This window comes from Acomys russatus, chromosome 10 (genome assembly GCF_903995435.1).
Source record: "Acomys russatus chromosome 10, mAcoRus1.1, whole genome shotgun sequence".
Lineage (NCBI taxonomy): Eukaryota > Metazoa > Chordata > Mammalia > Rodentia > Muridae > Acomys > Acomys russatus.
In genome coordinates this window covers 10970580-10985882 of record NC_067146.1, presented here as the reverse complement: position 1 = coordinate 10985882, position 15303 = coordinate 10970580, and the positions used below count along the sequence as shown (strand labels likewise).

The following is a 15303-nucleotide window of genomic DNA, read 5'->3' as shown; positions in this document are numbered from 1 at the left end:
CATCTGTCAATAAAGCCAGACTATTAACATGTAGGCCTTTGGGGGACACTACCCCTATTTAGACTGTAGCAAATACCAAGAGACAAAAAGGTGTTTAGGAAAAAACAGTGTGAACCATGTATTAAAGAGTTGAGCAGATTGCCCTTTAAATATAAATGCTTTAAGAAATTACTAGAAATGGGATGTAAGCTAGTCAGTAAGTAGCAGGAAAGAATCCTGTTGAAGAGTTGAAGATCTCAGTGTCTTGGCCTTCTTTCTGGACAAAGTGTGTAATTGACAGAGCAAATAGATAAAGACACTACAGGAGAACACATTGGCAACAGTGCTGAAAACAGCAGTGCCCTTCAGGACTTGAACAGTTTGTAGGAGCTTTCCTGAAGGTAGACAGCAGTCAGATCGCATCGAGCTGGGAAAGTCATGAACCAGAGCATTCGGCTTAAGACTGCAGCAAAGGCTGAGGTATAAGGAGTCCAGAAGTCTATATACTCTGAGCAGATATTAAGTTCTGGCTTAGGGACTGAGTAGCAGGGCACCCCCTAGTCTAATAAAGTAGCACTTGGCTGTGATAATTTATAAAAATTTTTAAAATGGGTAACATGTAGAAAAAGAAAATTGGGATTGTCTACTGCTTATTGGGTTTTAGAAGTTATATAACCTGACAGAGTAGATAAGTAGCTTTCCAACTTTTAAATTCAGTTAGGGTTTTTTTGTTTGCTTGTGTGGGTGTGAGTGTGTGTGGTGTGTGTCTCTGTCTCACTTTGTAGCCCCAGCTGGTCTGAAAATTACTATGTAGATGAGATTAGCCAACCTCAAACTCAAAGAGTTTTGCCTTAGCCTCTTGAGTGGTGAGATTAAAAACATGTGTCACCACACCCATTAAACTTTGATCTATAAATTTTTATAAAAATATCACAGTTTACCATTAGTTTTTATAACTATTTTTCAGAGATTAAAAACAGGGCCTAGAGATAGCTGGGCAGTTAAAAGCGTGTGCTGCCCTTGCAGAGGACCAGCATTGAGTCCCCAGCGCCCGTGCCTGGTGTGCTACAGCTGTCTCTAGTGTCCCACAGTTACCTGTAACTCTAGCTCCAGGTGCTCTGACACCTTCTTTTGAGCTCCAAGGGCACCTTGCATGCATGTGGACATGCCCATGCACAGACTCAGACACACAAATACATCATTTAAAGTAAAATAAATGCTAAAAAAAAAAAAAAAAAAATAGGTAAGAGAACTAAATAAACCAGGTGTGGTGGTGCCACATGCCTTAAATCCCAGCACTCGGGAGGCAAAGGCAGGCAGAGCACTGTGAGTTCGAGGCCAGCCTGGTCTACAAAGCAAGTCTAGGATAGCCAAGGCTACACAGAGAAACTCTTGTCTTTAAAAACAAAAAAATAGAAAACTAAAGAACAAATTATTAAACTGGATAAACAGCATTAAGATATCTAGACGGATTCAAATTTGTTGATAATTAATCCTCGTTTTAAAAAAACGTATATCTTAGTACAGGAATGCATAGTGTATAAATACAGTTATCCCTGTTTCACCCTGTATGTTGGAAGTGTGGGGGAGGGATCTCCATGCTGATACCATGGCCCTCCTGGTTTTTGTGAGTTAGCAAAATAAAGATGTTTATACTGTAGCCCTGATGACAGTTAAGAATGTCAAACTAAAAACTCCCAAAAGGAAAGAATACCAAGCCAGCCAGGAATAAGAGAGACCTTACCTCAAACACATACACACACACACACACACAATGTTAGAATCTTTTTTTTCTTGCAGTACTTAATTTTTAAAATTGCCTTTTAAAACTATTAAAGTAGCTTTGTGTTAAAATTAAGAAGTAAAAATAATTTAAGAAGTAATTATATGACAGCAGCAGTTTGGTGGAAGAAGAGACTCAGACTTGTAACAGGCAGCATTGTGCTGGAGTGAAAGCACAGATGTTTTGTATACATAATATATTCTTCAAATGCAAATGGCACTCAGCTTTGATATTTGAGCTCCAGCCTGACTTTGATATAGAATTTGATTGTTTATTATCTTGTGACAAACATCTGTTTCCTCTTACGTTATTTTATGGTAGGCTGTAATTTTTATTTGAAGGAGTGTAATAATCAAGGTTGTCTTGAATTGCATAGCTTAATTAAATGAAAATCAAATTTATAATGTAAAAAGAGACAGTTCTTTACACTATGGAAATCAGTTTGGAGACATGTTTGCAAATACCTTTTGGTTTCTGTTGTAGTTGTTGTTTGTTTGTGTTTGTCTTTTTGCTTTTTTCCAGACAGGGTTTCTCTGTGTAGCTGTGGCTGTCCTGGAACTCAGTCTGGAGACCATGCAGGCCTCAAACTCAATAATCTGCCTCCTGAGGATCCTGGGATTAAAGGAGTGTGCCACCACCACCTGGCTTGTTTTATTATTTTACAACATAATTTGAAGAATTTTGTAAAATACGTGTAGAAGTTAATTTAGCTGCATCATGCTAATTTGCATGTTGGATGTCTGCTTTCTTGTAAAACAAATACAATTATTAAGAAGATGCTTTCGTAGAACTGAAAGGTAGGAGTTTTTCTAAGGAGTGTGAAGAGGAGCGTATGTTCACAATTCATCCATAGAATTATGGTCAGTATACACGCTTAGTGAAAAACCAGTATATGGTGGACCATTGTTGACTTTGGTAAAAAATAATATAGCATAGCATTGAGAAAACAAAGCTTCTTAACTCAATGTATTCATTTTAATTGGGATAAATGAAAATTGAAAAGGTATTTAGAAACTGAATTTTTGAGCAGTTTTACAATATGTGTGTATAATAATTAAGAGATGTACTAATATCATTAAAAGCAAAGTACAGGGTTTTCCTGAGAATGTGAAGTCACACATACTGATTTCCCTTGGCACAAATGACAGGAACAAACTAAAACTTCAGTCTGTTGCCTTGTTCTCATAGATGTGTATGGACTCAGAAAAGCATATGATCTACACCTTTGGTGGTAGAATTTTGACCTGTAATGGCAGCGTAGATGACAGCAGAGCCAGTGAGCCACAGTTCAGTGGCTTGTTTGCCTTCAACTGTCAGTGTCAAACCTGGAAACTTCTTCGAGAGGACTCCTGTAATGCTGGCCCTGAGGACATCCAGTCTCGAATTGGACACTGCATGTTGTTCCACTCAGTAAGATATTCTGTGCATTATGCTATTTTGTCATATGTATCTTTATAGGAAAGAATCAGTAAGAAGGCAGAGCTTTTTGCTAGAAATATGTGATTAATATAGCAGTGACAGAAAATAGAACATTAGCGGTCAACTGTCCTTTAGTCATTTTCATCAACTTAGAAACTTGTAGATGACTATTACATGAAAATAAAGCTAGATGCTTTTATTATTGACTTTACTGGTTACCTAGTTAATGTATAGTTAATTATTTGCAAACTTTCCTTAGCAATTAGAATGATAATTTTGAAATATATTGCCTATTACTACTCTCAATTAAGTACAAGTTGATTTTTATAGACTTTATTTTGGAAGCATGTAATGAAATCTTTCTTATTATGAACAAAGCACTAGGACATATTTTATTTAACATGCATGTTTTAAGATATTCTTTTAATGAAGTACAAAGAATGTAATAATGAATTTATGTGTGCAGATCTGCCCATTTGATCAGTAAACAATCTATGTTTTTAATGTAGCTTTCCTATTTTAGTTTCATTCCCTGTCGTTTTTAGAGCCTATTACATTTTATTGTGTGGGAAGTATTTTCAAGAAGCCCTCAGCTAGGGCGTCCTTATTTAACAGGCCCTTCATACCTGTGGGCTGTGTGTGCACCGATTCAAACAACCATCGATTGGAAATGTTTTTATTTAATTTTTTGTCTCCACTGAACAACTGTACAGACTTAAAAAAAAAAAAACTTTATTTACTGCACAACTGCTCTCATGTCCTGTAGTTTATATTAGCTATTAAAAGTAGTGTAGAGATGATTTAAAGCACATAAGATATGTATACATTTTATGCAAATCCTGAAGAACTTTGGGGCCACCCAATTTGTGTATCAGGATGAGGACCTGTGCTGACACTGAGGGGCAACTGCAGCTACAAATAATACTATAGTGTATGACAGACTGACACAGACTTAAAAATGGTGTTAGCATTGTCATACCCAACTACAGTGAAAGCAGTTTATTGATACTGTATATGGCTAGTGTGCGTTTGCGTTGTTCTGATACCGTGAATGATCGATCCCCTTTCAGAAGTGGTGAGTTTAGGTCAGGATCCCAGCCCTGTGCGCTGCCTTGTGTCCTTCATTTCTCTCCGTGTGCCTCACTGCTACCTCTTGCTTTAAGAAATCAGAATTATTTGTATTCTACAGTGCTTCCCATTCTCACTTCAGTGATTGGATCTTCATTGCATCATTTAATGTGTTTGTCTACAATATTTTCTATAAACTAGCTATTTCTATCTGGAGGCTTGATCTATATTCACTGTTCTTCCAGGGAAATGCCAAGAGGAAACACAACAGCAGGTCACCAATACTCTGATCACAGAATATCAACAGGCATTTAATGTCTGGCTATAATGTTTTTTATGTATATCAGTGAGTTTAGGAATTATTAGTTTGATTGATCATTTATGAAATTGCCTGCAATAGTTTACCTATTGCTTGTAGCAGCCATTCATATTCATTGTCTAGATTTCAAAAAAATGGTGATTTTTTTTTTCCCCTGGGATGTTCTTGTTTTTTCTGCATTTATTAGCTGTAACTTTTTCTTTAAAAGAACAACAAAACATCATCTTTATGTCATGAATTATTTGGCTACTCTAAAACGAAACCATGTGATGCTTGGGCTAGGCCTTACGATAGACACCTGTGATACCAGCTCCGTGGAGACTAAGATCAGTAGACTGAGCTTGTGGTCAACCTGGGCTACACAGAGCAAGTTCAAGGCCATCCCGGAACACACAAAAAAGTCCTGTCTTTAAAAGTCTTAAGTGAAGCCGGGCGTGGTGGCGCATGCCTTTAAATGCCAGCACTGGGGGGCAGAGGCAGGCGGGTTGCTGAGTTCGAGGCCAGGATGGCCAAGGCTACTCAGAGAAACCCTGTCTCGAAAAAACCAAAAAAAAAAAAAAAAAAAAAAAAAAGTCTTAGGTGAATTGTTGGGTGTGGTGGTGTATACCTTTGATATGAACAGAACCAATGGGAATCTCTGTCAGTTCCAGGCCACCCTAGCTACATAGTGAGTTCCAGGTCAGCCAGAGCTAGTACGACTCTGTCTTAAATAAGTCTAAGCAAATGGGTAGGTGTCTGTTTGTTTGGTTGATACTCATTTTAATGAATTCAGGTTCCAAAGTTAACCAGTGAGATCATAAGAAAGCATCATATTATAAGCTCCTGAATTTTTTATATACATAATATTTTAAATTAAATGCTGTCAGGTTTTTTGTTGTTTTCATTTTTATTTTTAAATCTGTCTTTGGTCAGTAAGAGCTTCTTTATCTGTATATACACATTTATTTTTTGGTTTAAAAAAAAGCAAATCATGAATTTTCACTGATAGATCTAATACAAGTTATATTTTTTCTTTTACTTAGTGGCTTTGAATTTTGTACTTGTATATCTTTTAAGGCTAAAGATCTTATTTTCATGTGTATTACATTACTTGTTTCATCTGTGAAATTTTTCTAATTGTCAGAGCTGACAACAAAATCACTACTGCTTCCAAAATTAAAATTGCTTTCTGATGAATTTTTTTAAAGATTTATTTATTTATTTTATATATGTGTGTGCTCTGTCTGCATGTATACCTGCAGGCCGGAAGAGGGCATCAGATCACATGACAGATGGTTGTCAACCACCATGTGGTTGTTGGGAATTGAACTCAGGACCTGTGGAAGAGCAGACAGTGCTCTTAACCACTGAACCATTTCTCCAGCCCCACATGTAGAATTTTTAATTTAATCCAGCACAATACTTCTAAGTGTGGTTAGAACTTTATGTACACATAAAGGTTTGTATACAGATAGATTTTTTTCATTTTTTAAACTTTAATGGTCTAATAAAACATGTATATGGCTATAAAATAAAAATGTAAGTCAAAGTACTTTTAGAGAGCTCTAGCGTTTATTTCAGGGGTAAGGAGTTCTATTTATTCCTTTTGGGTTGCTATTCTTTATTTCTATGTTTTGATTTATCCAAGCACATGTTTTAGCTTGCTCACTCTCATAGTCACACAAAAGGCGGCACCCTTGCTAGTCTGCTGTAGCAGGGTACCTTAGTTGTGGTAGTGTGGAAAGAACTGCCTCTTTCTTCTTCATTCCAGCAAAGTAATGTTGTGTGGACTCTTTCATAAAACTGTTGTTATAGATGTAAAGTATCAAGGATCATTCTCAGTTCTTCATTGGAATTGACAACTCCTTTCTTCCTTTTTTTTTTTTTAAAGAAAAACCGTTGCTTATATGTATTTGGTGGCCAGCGATCTAAGACCTATTTGAATGATTTCTTTAGCTATGATGTGGACTCTGATCATGTAGACATAATTTCAGATGGCACCAAAAAAGACTCTGGAATGGGTAAGAATATTTCTCATGCTATAACTGCTTTTCATAGAAAACTAATGTTCATTTTCTCCTTTTTCTAACCATCCTTCACACTTTCTCTATTTCTTTAACTGATATAGCTCTAAATAAAATGAATAAAATTGCCCAATTCCTTCTGTTTAAAAATATGTGATTTAAGCCAGCCATTTGGGATGCAGACGCAGGCAGATCTTTGTGAGTTCAAGGCCAGTGTAGTCTACAGGGAGAGTTTCAAGACAACCAAGGCTGCACAGAGAAACCCTGTCTTGGAAAACAAACAAACAAACAAAAAAAAAAATATGTGACTTGCTATTATTTCTTTTAAGCAGAAATACAATATGTAAATTTCCAAAAAGTAAACGTGTGTGTGTGTGTGTGTGTGTGTGTGTGCGCGCGCGCACGCGCGCATCCTGGAAAATGGGCTTTGCAAAAAAGCAGCATCTTAAAAAGTACTGTACATTTGCTGATGCTGTCTGCTTCTTGTTTTCACTGGAGTGAACTGTAGCTGAAACTGCAGCAGAGTAGAGTGTCGTCATGCAGTCAGCTGTACCTTGTAAGCATACGAGCTCATAAATAGGTGAGCTCCTACCAGTAAGGTGGCTGTTTGCTAGGCTCATGTACATTGTCCTGGCATGATTACTAATATACTGTACTTAATATTTTTAAAAGTCTTATTTTGGTAATTAACATTTAACTAACAGAGTCATTGCTTTACCTGTGAATACAATATTCAGAAGAATAGATTTGATTAAGGCCCAGATTGGTACTGTGGTTAGAAATTAGATCAGCTTACTTTTCATTTTAGCTGCCATATATAAAAAAGATCCTCTAATCAATGGAGCTCGTACACAATACATTTTTAAATACCTATGTTTAGACTGGAAAGGTAGCTCTGTCAGTAAAGTATTGCTGCACAAACATGAAGGCCTGAGTTCAGATCTCCAGTACCTATTTAAAAGCCAGGTATGCTGCTGTGTGTCTGTAACGCCAGTGTTGGGTAATAAAACAGGCAGATCACTGCACTCTACCGGGCTAGCAGAGGCAGTAGGACCTGACTCAAAAAATAATAAGATAGGTAGAGAAAAATCAACCTCTCTCCCCACCCACCCCCTCTCTCATCCACATGCCTCTTCCCCCTACACACATATACCCACACAAACCAATATATATGGTATAGGTATCATTTATGGGTGCTATGTTAGAGTAAGCTTCTCTTACTCTATAAGAAGAAAGGTTGGGCTTTTGAGGTCTAAGTGGGCAAAGTCCTTGTGGTACATACCAAATGGCCTGAGTTCCATCCTTAGATCTCATGGTAGAAGGAGAACTAGGTCCTAGAAGTTATCTTCTGACCTCTGCAGACATACTCTATGACAAGTAGCCTGTCTACTCAGAAACACAATTGTAATAAATAAAAATTAAATCATCTTAAAAGAAGAAACCTTCCTTTCTTTAAATAAAAGTTAACAGTAAAGAAAAAAAAAAGTGGAGTCATTTGGCTCTCGGGAACTCTGTTCACACCCTGCCTGCTGGAGTGCAGGCTAGAGGGTTATTTTCTGTGCCACTGAGGCAGATCATTGGGTATTATAGTGCATTTTTATATTCTGGTAGAAAGCAGACCTCCTAAACACTTCTATAGCAAAATGAGTTGCACTCCAAGAAACAAGACTTAGAATAATATAAAAGCACTCAGTGGTATTAGATGCTACAAGACAAAGAAGAGGAACTTCTGAAAAATGCTCAAAAAAAAAAAAAAAAAATTACTGAACTGGAAATTTTTTCTTAACCAAAATAGTGAAAAAAGAGAAGAAATAATTTTAGGTCCATTTGGTAGCTCTGTGTTTGCCTTCTAGAACTGTCTGTCCTATTAGACAGCAGCTTAAACACTTGCAAGGACAAGACTTCCAGAGTGGACCACCTGGACTGAGGCAGTCATCCACTGCTGTCTCCAAGGCCCCAGGCTTGCTTTTCTGCTGCACTGTCTTTAATAAAAGGTGTTAGCTACCTGGACACAGTTAGTTGAAGTGCTTCAGACATCATGGGGGAAGGGCAGGGAATGCAGAATTTGACCTGACAGCTCCCAGTGGGATTTGTAATAAAAAATAATAGACAGGTACCATTCGATATAAAAGATTGGTATAAGAACATAATGGGGGAAATCCCACAAATTTTTAAGAAAAAAGACATCATCACAGTGAATTTCTTGGCCTGCTTTTTAAAACAATATCATACAAAAATGACAGTCAGTCATTTGGTGGTACCTGGAATAGCAGCCTCCGCTTGTAATTCAGATACAGAAGCTTAGATAGTGAATACTGTCACTTTCCCTTACTGTTTACTCTTTTTCTGTCACTGAAGTAGGATAGTGTGGAAATACATAATTTAATTTGTATTACCTCTGGCTTGTAAGAGTTAGTCTAGACCCCCTGGTGCCCCTGGGGTGGGAGGGTGGGATTCTACTCTCCTTGTAAAGGCTGCAGTGTGGTAGCTGACAGCACAGATAGTTGAAAGCTGTAGTATGTTGGGTCCGTGTATGAGAGGATATACTTCTGAAACCGTAATAACTTCACGTATTTTTGGTGGTGTCATTTATTAGTTTCCTGAATGTTTTGAATGTTAATGACGTGGCTATTAATTGGATCCAGGCTCGTGCTCAGGCTCTAACCCTCATGCCAGCTCCAGCAGCTGTTTTTATTTAGACCCCACTATTTGCCAGATTATCTTTTATTAATGGCATGATTCTGGCATGTTAAATAATACATTAAGCATAATACAGCCACGTGGTGATAGATCTGAAAGAGTTTGAGGAAAAGGATTCTTTTCACTGTATGGAAATACTTAGCAAGACTAAAAGAAAAAAAAGTATCAAAGAGTAATAGTGGAATAACGCTACTTTAAAATTTTGTTTTGGAATAAATTTAATGCCTATAATTTGAAAACATTTAAATTAGTAACTATTAAGTATTCATTTACATAACCATTATGTAGTCATTGTTATCCTTAATCAAAGTTATGACTAGCAAAGTTATGGCAGTTCTTTGTGCATTTTTTGTTGTAACTAGAAAAGTAATAATCTCACGGTAGAGAATCTGAAACAACAAAAAAAGCCAAAAAACCAGAATGACACAAACAATCCACCATTCAGAAATAGTCTAGTAACATTTTGGTTCATCTCCTCCTAATCTTTTAAAGGGGGGGGTTGTACCAATTTTTTTTCCCGATATTTTAAATTTTACATAGATTTTTTTTTCTTTATTATAGTTTTATTGCAGTGAGCTTAAACAGAAAGTCAAGTTGTCTCATTCACTGGTTACTACTGTTGTCAACTCTGCCAAATCAATAATACTTTTTTTTTTTTTTTTTTTGCTGTGCATTGTTTAGTTTTTAATTGGTTTACAGGAAATTAAGCACACAAATCTGTCATTAAATGGATAGTATTTGTTGATTGTTTACTAGCATTTAAGATTTTTTTGGACCTTCTCTCTTCAAATATTTCATTGTCTTCCATTTACCAAGGGTTTTTTAGGCACTAAGGATCCACATGTGGGCCCCAGGAGTGAGCTAACTCAGGAAGTTCATATTCTAGTGAGGAGTGACCTGCAGTGTGTCCCGGCACTGGGAAGGGGAGAGGCTGGTGCTGGGCTAACGAGGCGAGGCGCGAGAGGGTGCCAGCTAGAGAGGGGTGTTCCAGACTGGAAGTGAGGAGTAGAACCCCTCAAACAGTGGGAGTTTTTTCCTAAATAAGTAATTGCAATTTAACTTTAGCCAGATTGGATTTCTTTTTAATATATCACTGTTATTTAAATATATATTTTCCAAGTGGCTGACTTTTACAATAATCCTAAGAGTTTCATTGCTGAAAAAGCTCCAAACTAGTACATTGTATGTTGCAGTGTTTCACTGAGAACTTTTCTGGCAGAGTTGACCATCTGGTTTGAACCAGCTGGCATGTGTGCCCTCCTAAAACTCCTACAGTTATGCTTGGAATTGAAGAGCACTGGTGCTCAGTTGGCTATCAAAGTGAAACAAACTATTTTGTTATGTTTTCTGTTTGGCTGGTTTGGGTTTTGGTCTGCCCTGGTCTGTACCTGCTCCTCCCCTCTCCTCTCCCCCCTCCTTCTTCTCCTTCCTTCCCACTCCCTTTCTCATGCCTTCCCTTTCTGCTTTCCATCTCTTCTCACTTTCTTAGAGGCTTCTAGTACCTAGCAGGGATTAAGACCTGAGTTCGAGCGCTCAGGTCCCATTTAGGTCCTTAGTCAGGTAGCCTTACCCAATGCTTTAGGCAGTGATTCTGTCCAAGATGCACCGGGGTTGTAGCTGCAGAAAGCTGGGGCTGCTCACGCCTCCTTGTTAGGTTGCTGTTGTTGGGTATCTTAGTTTTCTCCAGATGTCATTACTACCCTCAGGTGGCATTGATTCATCCAGTAACCATCAAGTCACCCTTTTTGGTTTGGTTTGGTTTTTTCCAAGACAGGATTTCTCTGTGTAGTCTTGGTATCCTGGACTTGCTTTGTAAACCAGGGTGGCCTCCAACTCAGAGATCTGCCTGCCTCCGTGCTCAGCTAGGTCATCTCAGCTTTACAGCATGTCTCTGTGCCCATTGCCACTTTACTCTGTACTAGTTTGGGCTGTCTCACCATTTGCCTTCTGTATTTAGGCCCCGCGTGCCTCCTCTCTGCCCAGCTCATTCCCTGCTGCATTACTTATGAAGAGCAGCACCGCAGGCCTAACATTTAATGTGTAGATGGTTTTTGGTTACTTACTGGGTGCCAAACAGCAAACTAGGCAGTAGGAATACAGTTATAAATATGGGCTCCGTCCTTATATAGCTCTTTTTGTGAATGAAAAAGACAAAGAAGTAAGTTGATCTGACTTTTTGATTACAGCTAAGAATCAGAGAAGAATCTTTTGTTTCTAGACAACCTGACCACTTAATAGGCCGAAGCTTGGTTCCCCGCGCTGTTGCTACACTACTTCTTTCATTAGCGCTGGCTATTACCTCTAGAGAGGACATGCTTGTTCTTGCCTTTGAACTTGCTGCCATGCTATTCCCCCAGTTTTTCCATCCTTCTTTGAAAATGTAATTTTGGTCACCTCTCAGATCTTATTTTGTAGAATTTGGTCTCTTGAAATTCTTTCCTAACTCTTGAGACAGGCTAGGACTTAAAGTGTGTGGGTCTGGACGTAATGGATAACACTAACCCAGGTGCACCCTGACTCTGCATTTCAGGTCCTTTGGAAAACTCTTGGGGAGGGACACATATTTTATTCATAATTACTCAAAAATACATTCAGACTCTTCCATACCCTAAATCTCCTTTTAAAATATACTACAGAGTTGGGTTATTCAGAAACCTCTTATGAGGAAGGATGGCATGATGTTTTGTACTTGATAGAAGTCCTGTTACCTCACTTTAACCAGTGTACACTTAAATTTTATTTTATCTCATCAACAAACTTATCTTTTAAGGCATGAAAATTTTTTTAGTAATGAGATGGAACACTGTTTAAATTCCCACATTACCAGATGTTCCTAGAAAACACCAATGTTATCTAATATGTAGATGTCTTGTAATGTATTAAACCATTCCAGTGTTTATTAGCCATTTTTCTGAAGCTCTTGTATTTTAATTACTGTAATTTGAGATGGACTTAATATATAATTACAAGTTTATGCTTCACTTATGTGGGTTATTTAGTTAAAACTGCATTTACAATGTGAGTTTACATTGTATTGTTTGAAGTCGTAGAATAAGTTTTTTAACTATTGAGATCTCCAGTTAGAGACAGTTTATCCCTTATAGCAAAATTGTTGCTCTTTATGAAAGTTTTCTGTATGTCAAGTACTGTAAAAATATTCAACTATTGCTTTTTATTACTACTTAAATGTATTATCCTGGATTTAACATCAATATCTTAAAAAACCTTCAACCTTTTTATTTCCTAACTTGATTCAACTCTTTTTATTTTCCAGTTTGCATAACAGTTTGGCACTTAGAAGAAAGTTATGCTGTGAATTAGTGGCTGGCAATAGCTTGGAGAGAAGGGATTTCTTAGCAGTGTGTTTAGCATCGGAATTCAATGTGCTAGACCTTGGGTTTGTTCCTAAATTGCCCTTGTTAACTCTGTGAACACAAGCAGTCTAACACACTTCTCACACATAAGTTCTATGTTTGCCAGCAGTTGAGGATTATGTTTAGATGATTGTCACACTCACCGCTTTGTAATCTGTTGTAGACTGTGTTAGAGTGCCTCTGTTCAGCTGAGGTCAGAGATGTCCATGTAGCAGAAATGCACGTTCCTCGTGCTGCAGATGAAGCACTGGTGCTGCAGAGCTCCTAGGATCTTATCCGCTAATGTAGTCACTTCCTGTCTTCTTGTTCTGGTCTATAAGTTCTGTCTCCTGCCTTTCCCATAGCTGCCACTCCTCATCTCATTGTGTTCTAACTACTGTAGCAGATAGATGTAGTTGATTCAGTAAATTGAATCAAAAGACTTGGTCTCTCTTCATCTGGATCTTCAACATTAGCAAAAATGTATAACTTCTCTGGACTGACTGTTCATGTGAAAATGAGAGCATTGGGCCAGCTGTCACCTGTCTCTGACACTGTATTAGATATCACTCTTTTCGCTATCATACAAGGGCTGTGTGGATTAATGCCTGCAACATCTGAGTTCTCTATCAGTTTTCTTTTCAAACCAAGGTCTCTCTGTGTAGCCCTGGCTGTCCTGGACTCACTCTGTAGACCAGGCTGGCCTTGAGCTTCCAGAGGTTCACCTGCCTCTACCTCCCAAGTGCTAGAATTAAAGGCATGACCACCACCACTAGGCTCTTCTCAGTTTATTTTCTGTGAAAGCCTTACAAGCAAAATCATACTTTAAATTTCTCCATGGCAATGTGTTTATTATGCTTATTGACATTGAAGAAAGCAAAAAAATGAAAGAAGTTGCTTTGGTTTGACCCTCTTACACTACTGTGCCAATGAGCAAGACCAAGTCAGGTGGTTCAGAGGTCTAAGCTCATGACTTGTTTTTCTTAATATGAAGTGCTGAATTAAAATGATAGGGTTTTTGTTTGTTTGTTTGTTTGTTTCATTTTTTTGCTTTGGTTTGGTTTTTGGTTTTTTTTTTTTTTTTCAAGACAGGGTTTCTCTGTGTTGTCCTGGCTATCGTGGACTCACTTTGTAGACCAGGCTGGCCTCGAGTTCACAGAGATCCACCTGCCTCTGCCTTCCAGAGTGCTGGGATTAAAGGCGTGCCTACCACTGCTGGGATTCCTGTTTCATTTTTGAGACAGGGTCTCATGCACCCCAGACTGGCCTCTAGCTGGCTGTGTTGCGGAGATGGGCCTTGAACTTTTGATATTTTTGCCTTGACATTGCATGTGTGCACTACACCACCTAGTTCATGCAGTGTTGGGGATTGAACATATGGCACAAATAATGACAACACTGTTGTTGCCTGCCCAGGAGCCGTTATCCTTTTTCTTTTTATCCAGACCATAATTATGTTTAATGACAATTTACCCAGTCCCAGGAGGTGGACTGTAGTTAGTTTAAGCCAGTCATTGTTATCATTTCACAGGTTGCTCCTCTTTACCTCTCCTGTGCCATTCACTTCTAGCTAGTCACACGCAGCAACGTGTTGAACGGCATTTGGAAACATGTCCTTTGTAACGACAATAGAGAGGTGCTGAAGGAGTGCTCTTTGTCTGTTAGGTGCTCTATGTAAGTGTGTGATGCTTTGAGCTAGAGCTGGCAGCTTTGAGAAGAGAAGGCAGGCCAAGAACACTACAGAAATGTGAATTTAGCCCCATGATTTAGGTAATCTGCTGAGACAACCCTGGAGCTGGCGCGAATTAATCAACCTACGCTTGGTTTTATGTTTTTTTTCCCCTGTGTCTTGTTAGAATACTTTGCAATAGAGAATCCATGGAGAGCTGTTTGAGTTGTTTTGTGTTTCTGTGGTAGGTAGTTCTGAAGTTGTTCTTTTCCTATGTCCTTGGCTAAAGAAATGAGTAATGAATATGTACTCTGGCCCGTGAAGCAAAATAGAGGTGAGATTAATTTATTAACTAATGTAGTAGCAAATTTCCTCACAAATCAAAAGGACTTTAAAAATATTAGGGTTTGGGATTTGTTTTGTTTTTGTTTTTGTTTGTTGGTTTTTTGTTTTCATTTTCCAAGACAGGGCTTCTCTGTGTAGCCCTGGCTGTCCTGGACTTACTTTGCAGACCAGACTGGCCTCAAACTCAGAGAGCTCCACCTGCCTCTGCTCTGTGAGTACTGGGATTACAGGTATGCACTACTATGCCCAGCTAAAAATATTAGTTATCCCCCGCCAAGGTTTTCTTATAACTAAAAATTTTTGACATCTCTGCTTGGTCAAAGCAAAGAAGGAGAAAAGAAAGAACATTCAGACTGCCACTTATTTTACTTCTCATTTGTCCTGTTTTTTAAGCTTTAAAGATGCCAACAAAAGTAGGAATGTTGAAGAATTGTAACATTTTTTTTTAAACAAACCAAAAACAACAGACTGTCAGATAATTGCTATGTAATTCTTCTGTTTACTCAAACAGGCATGTGTTCAGAATATGTGCATGGTTAACTTGTGGTCTGAGACAAGCATGCGTTCAGAATGTGTGTGGCATTAAACTGTGGTCTCATTTGCTGATCTGCTTGACTCATTTCTTTCTGTGAGTTGGTTTGTAAAAACTGCTTAAAATTTCTGGC

At 38.1% G+C, this 15303-nt stretch overlaps 1 protein-coding gene across 1 annotated transcript in view; it reads left to right on the top strand.

The window, feature by feature from the left end:
- Positions 1 to 15303, top strand: part of Mkln1 (muskelin 1) — a 123213-nt gene that overhangs the window by 81274 nt on the left and 26636 nt on the right. Inside the window, 2 exon segments of the mRNA XM_051151766.1 lie at positions 2951 to 3172; positions 6439 to 6568. Coding sequence (XP_051007723.1) covers positions 2951 to 3172; positions 6439 to 6568 — 352 coding nt within the window.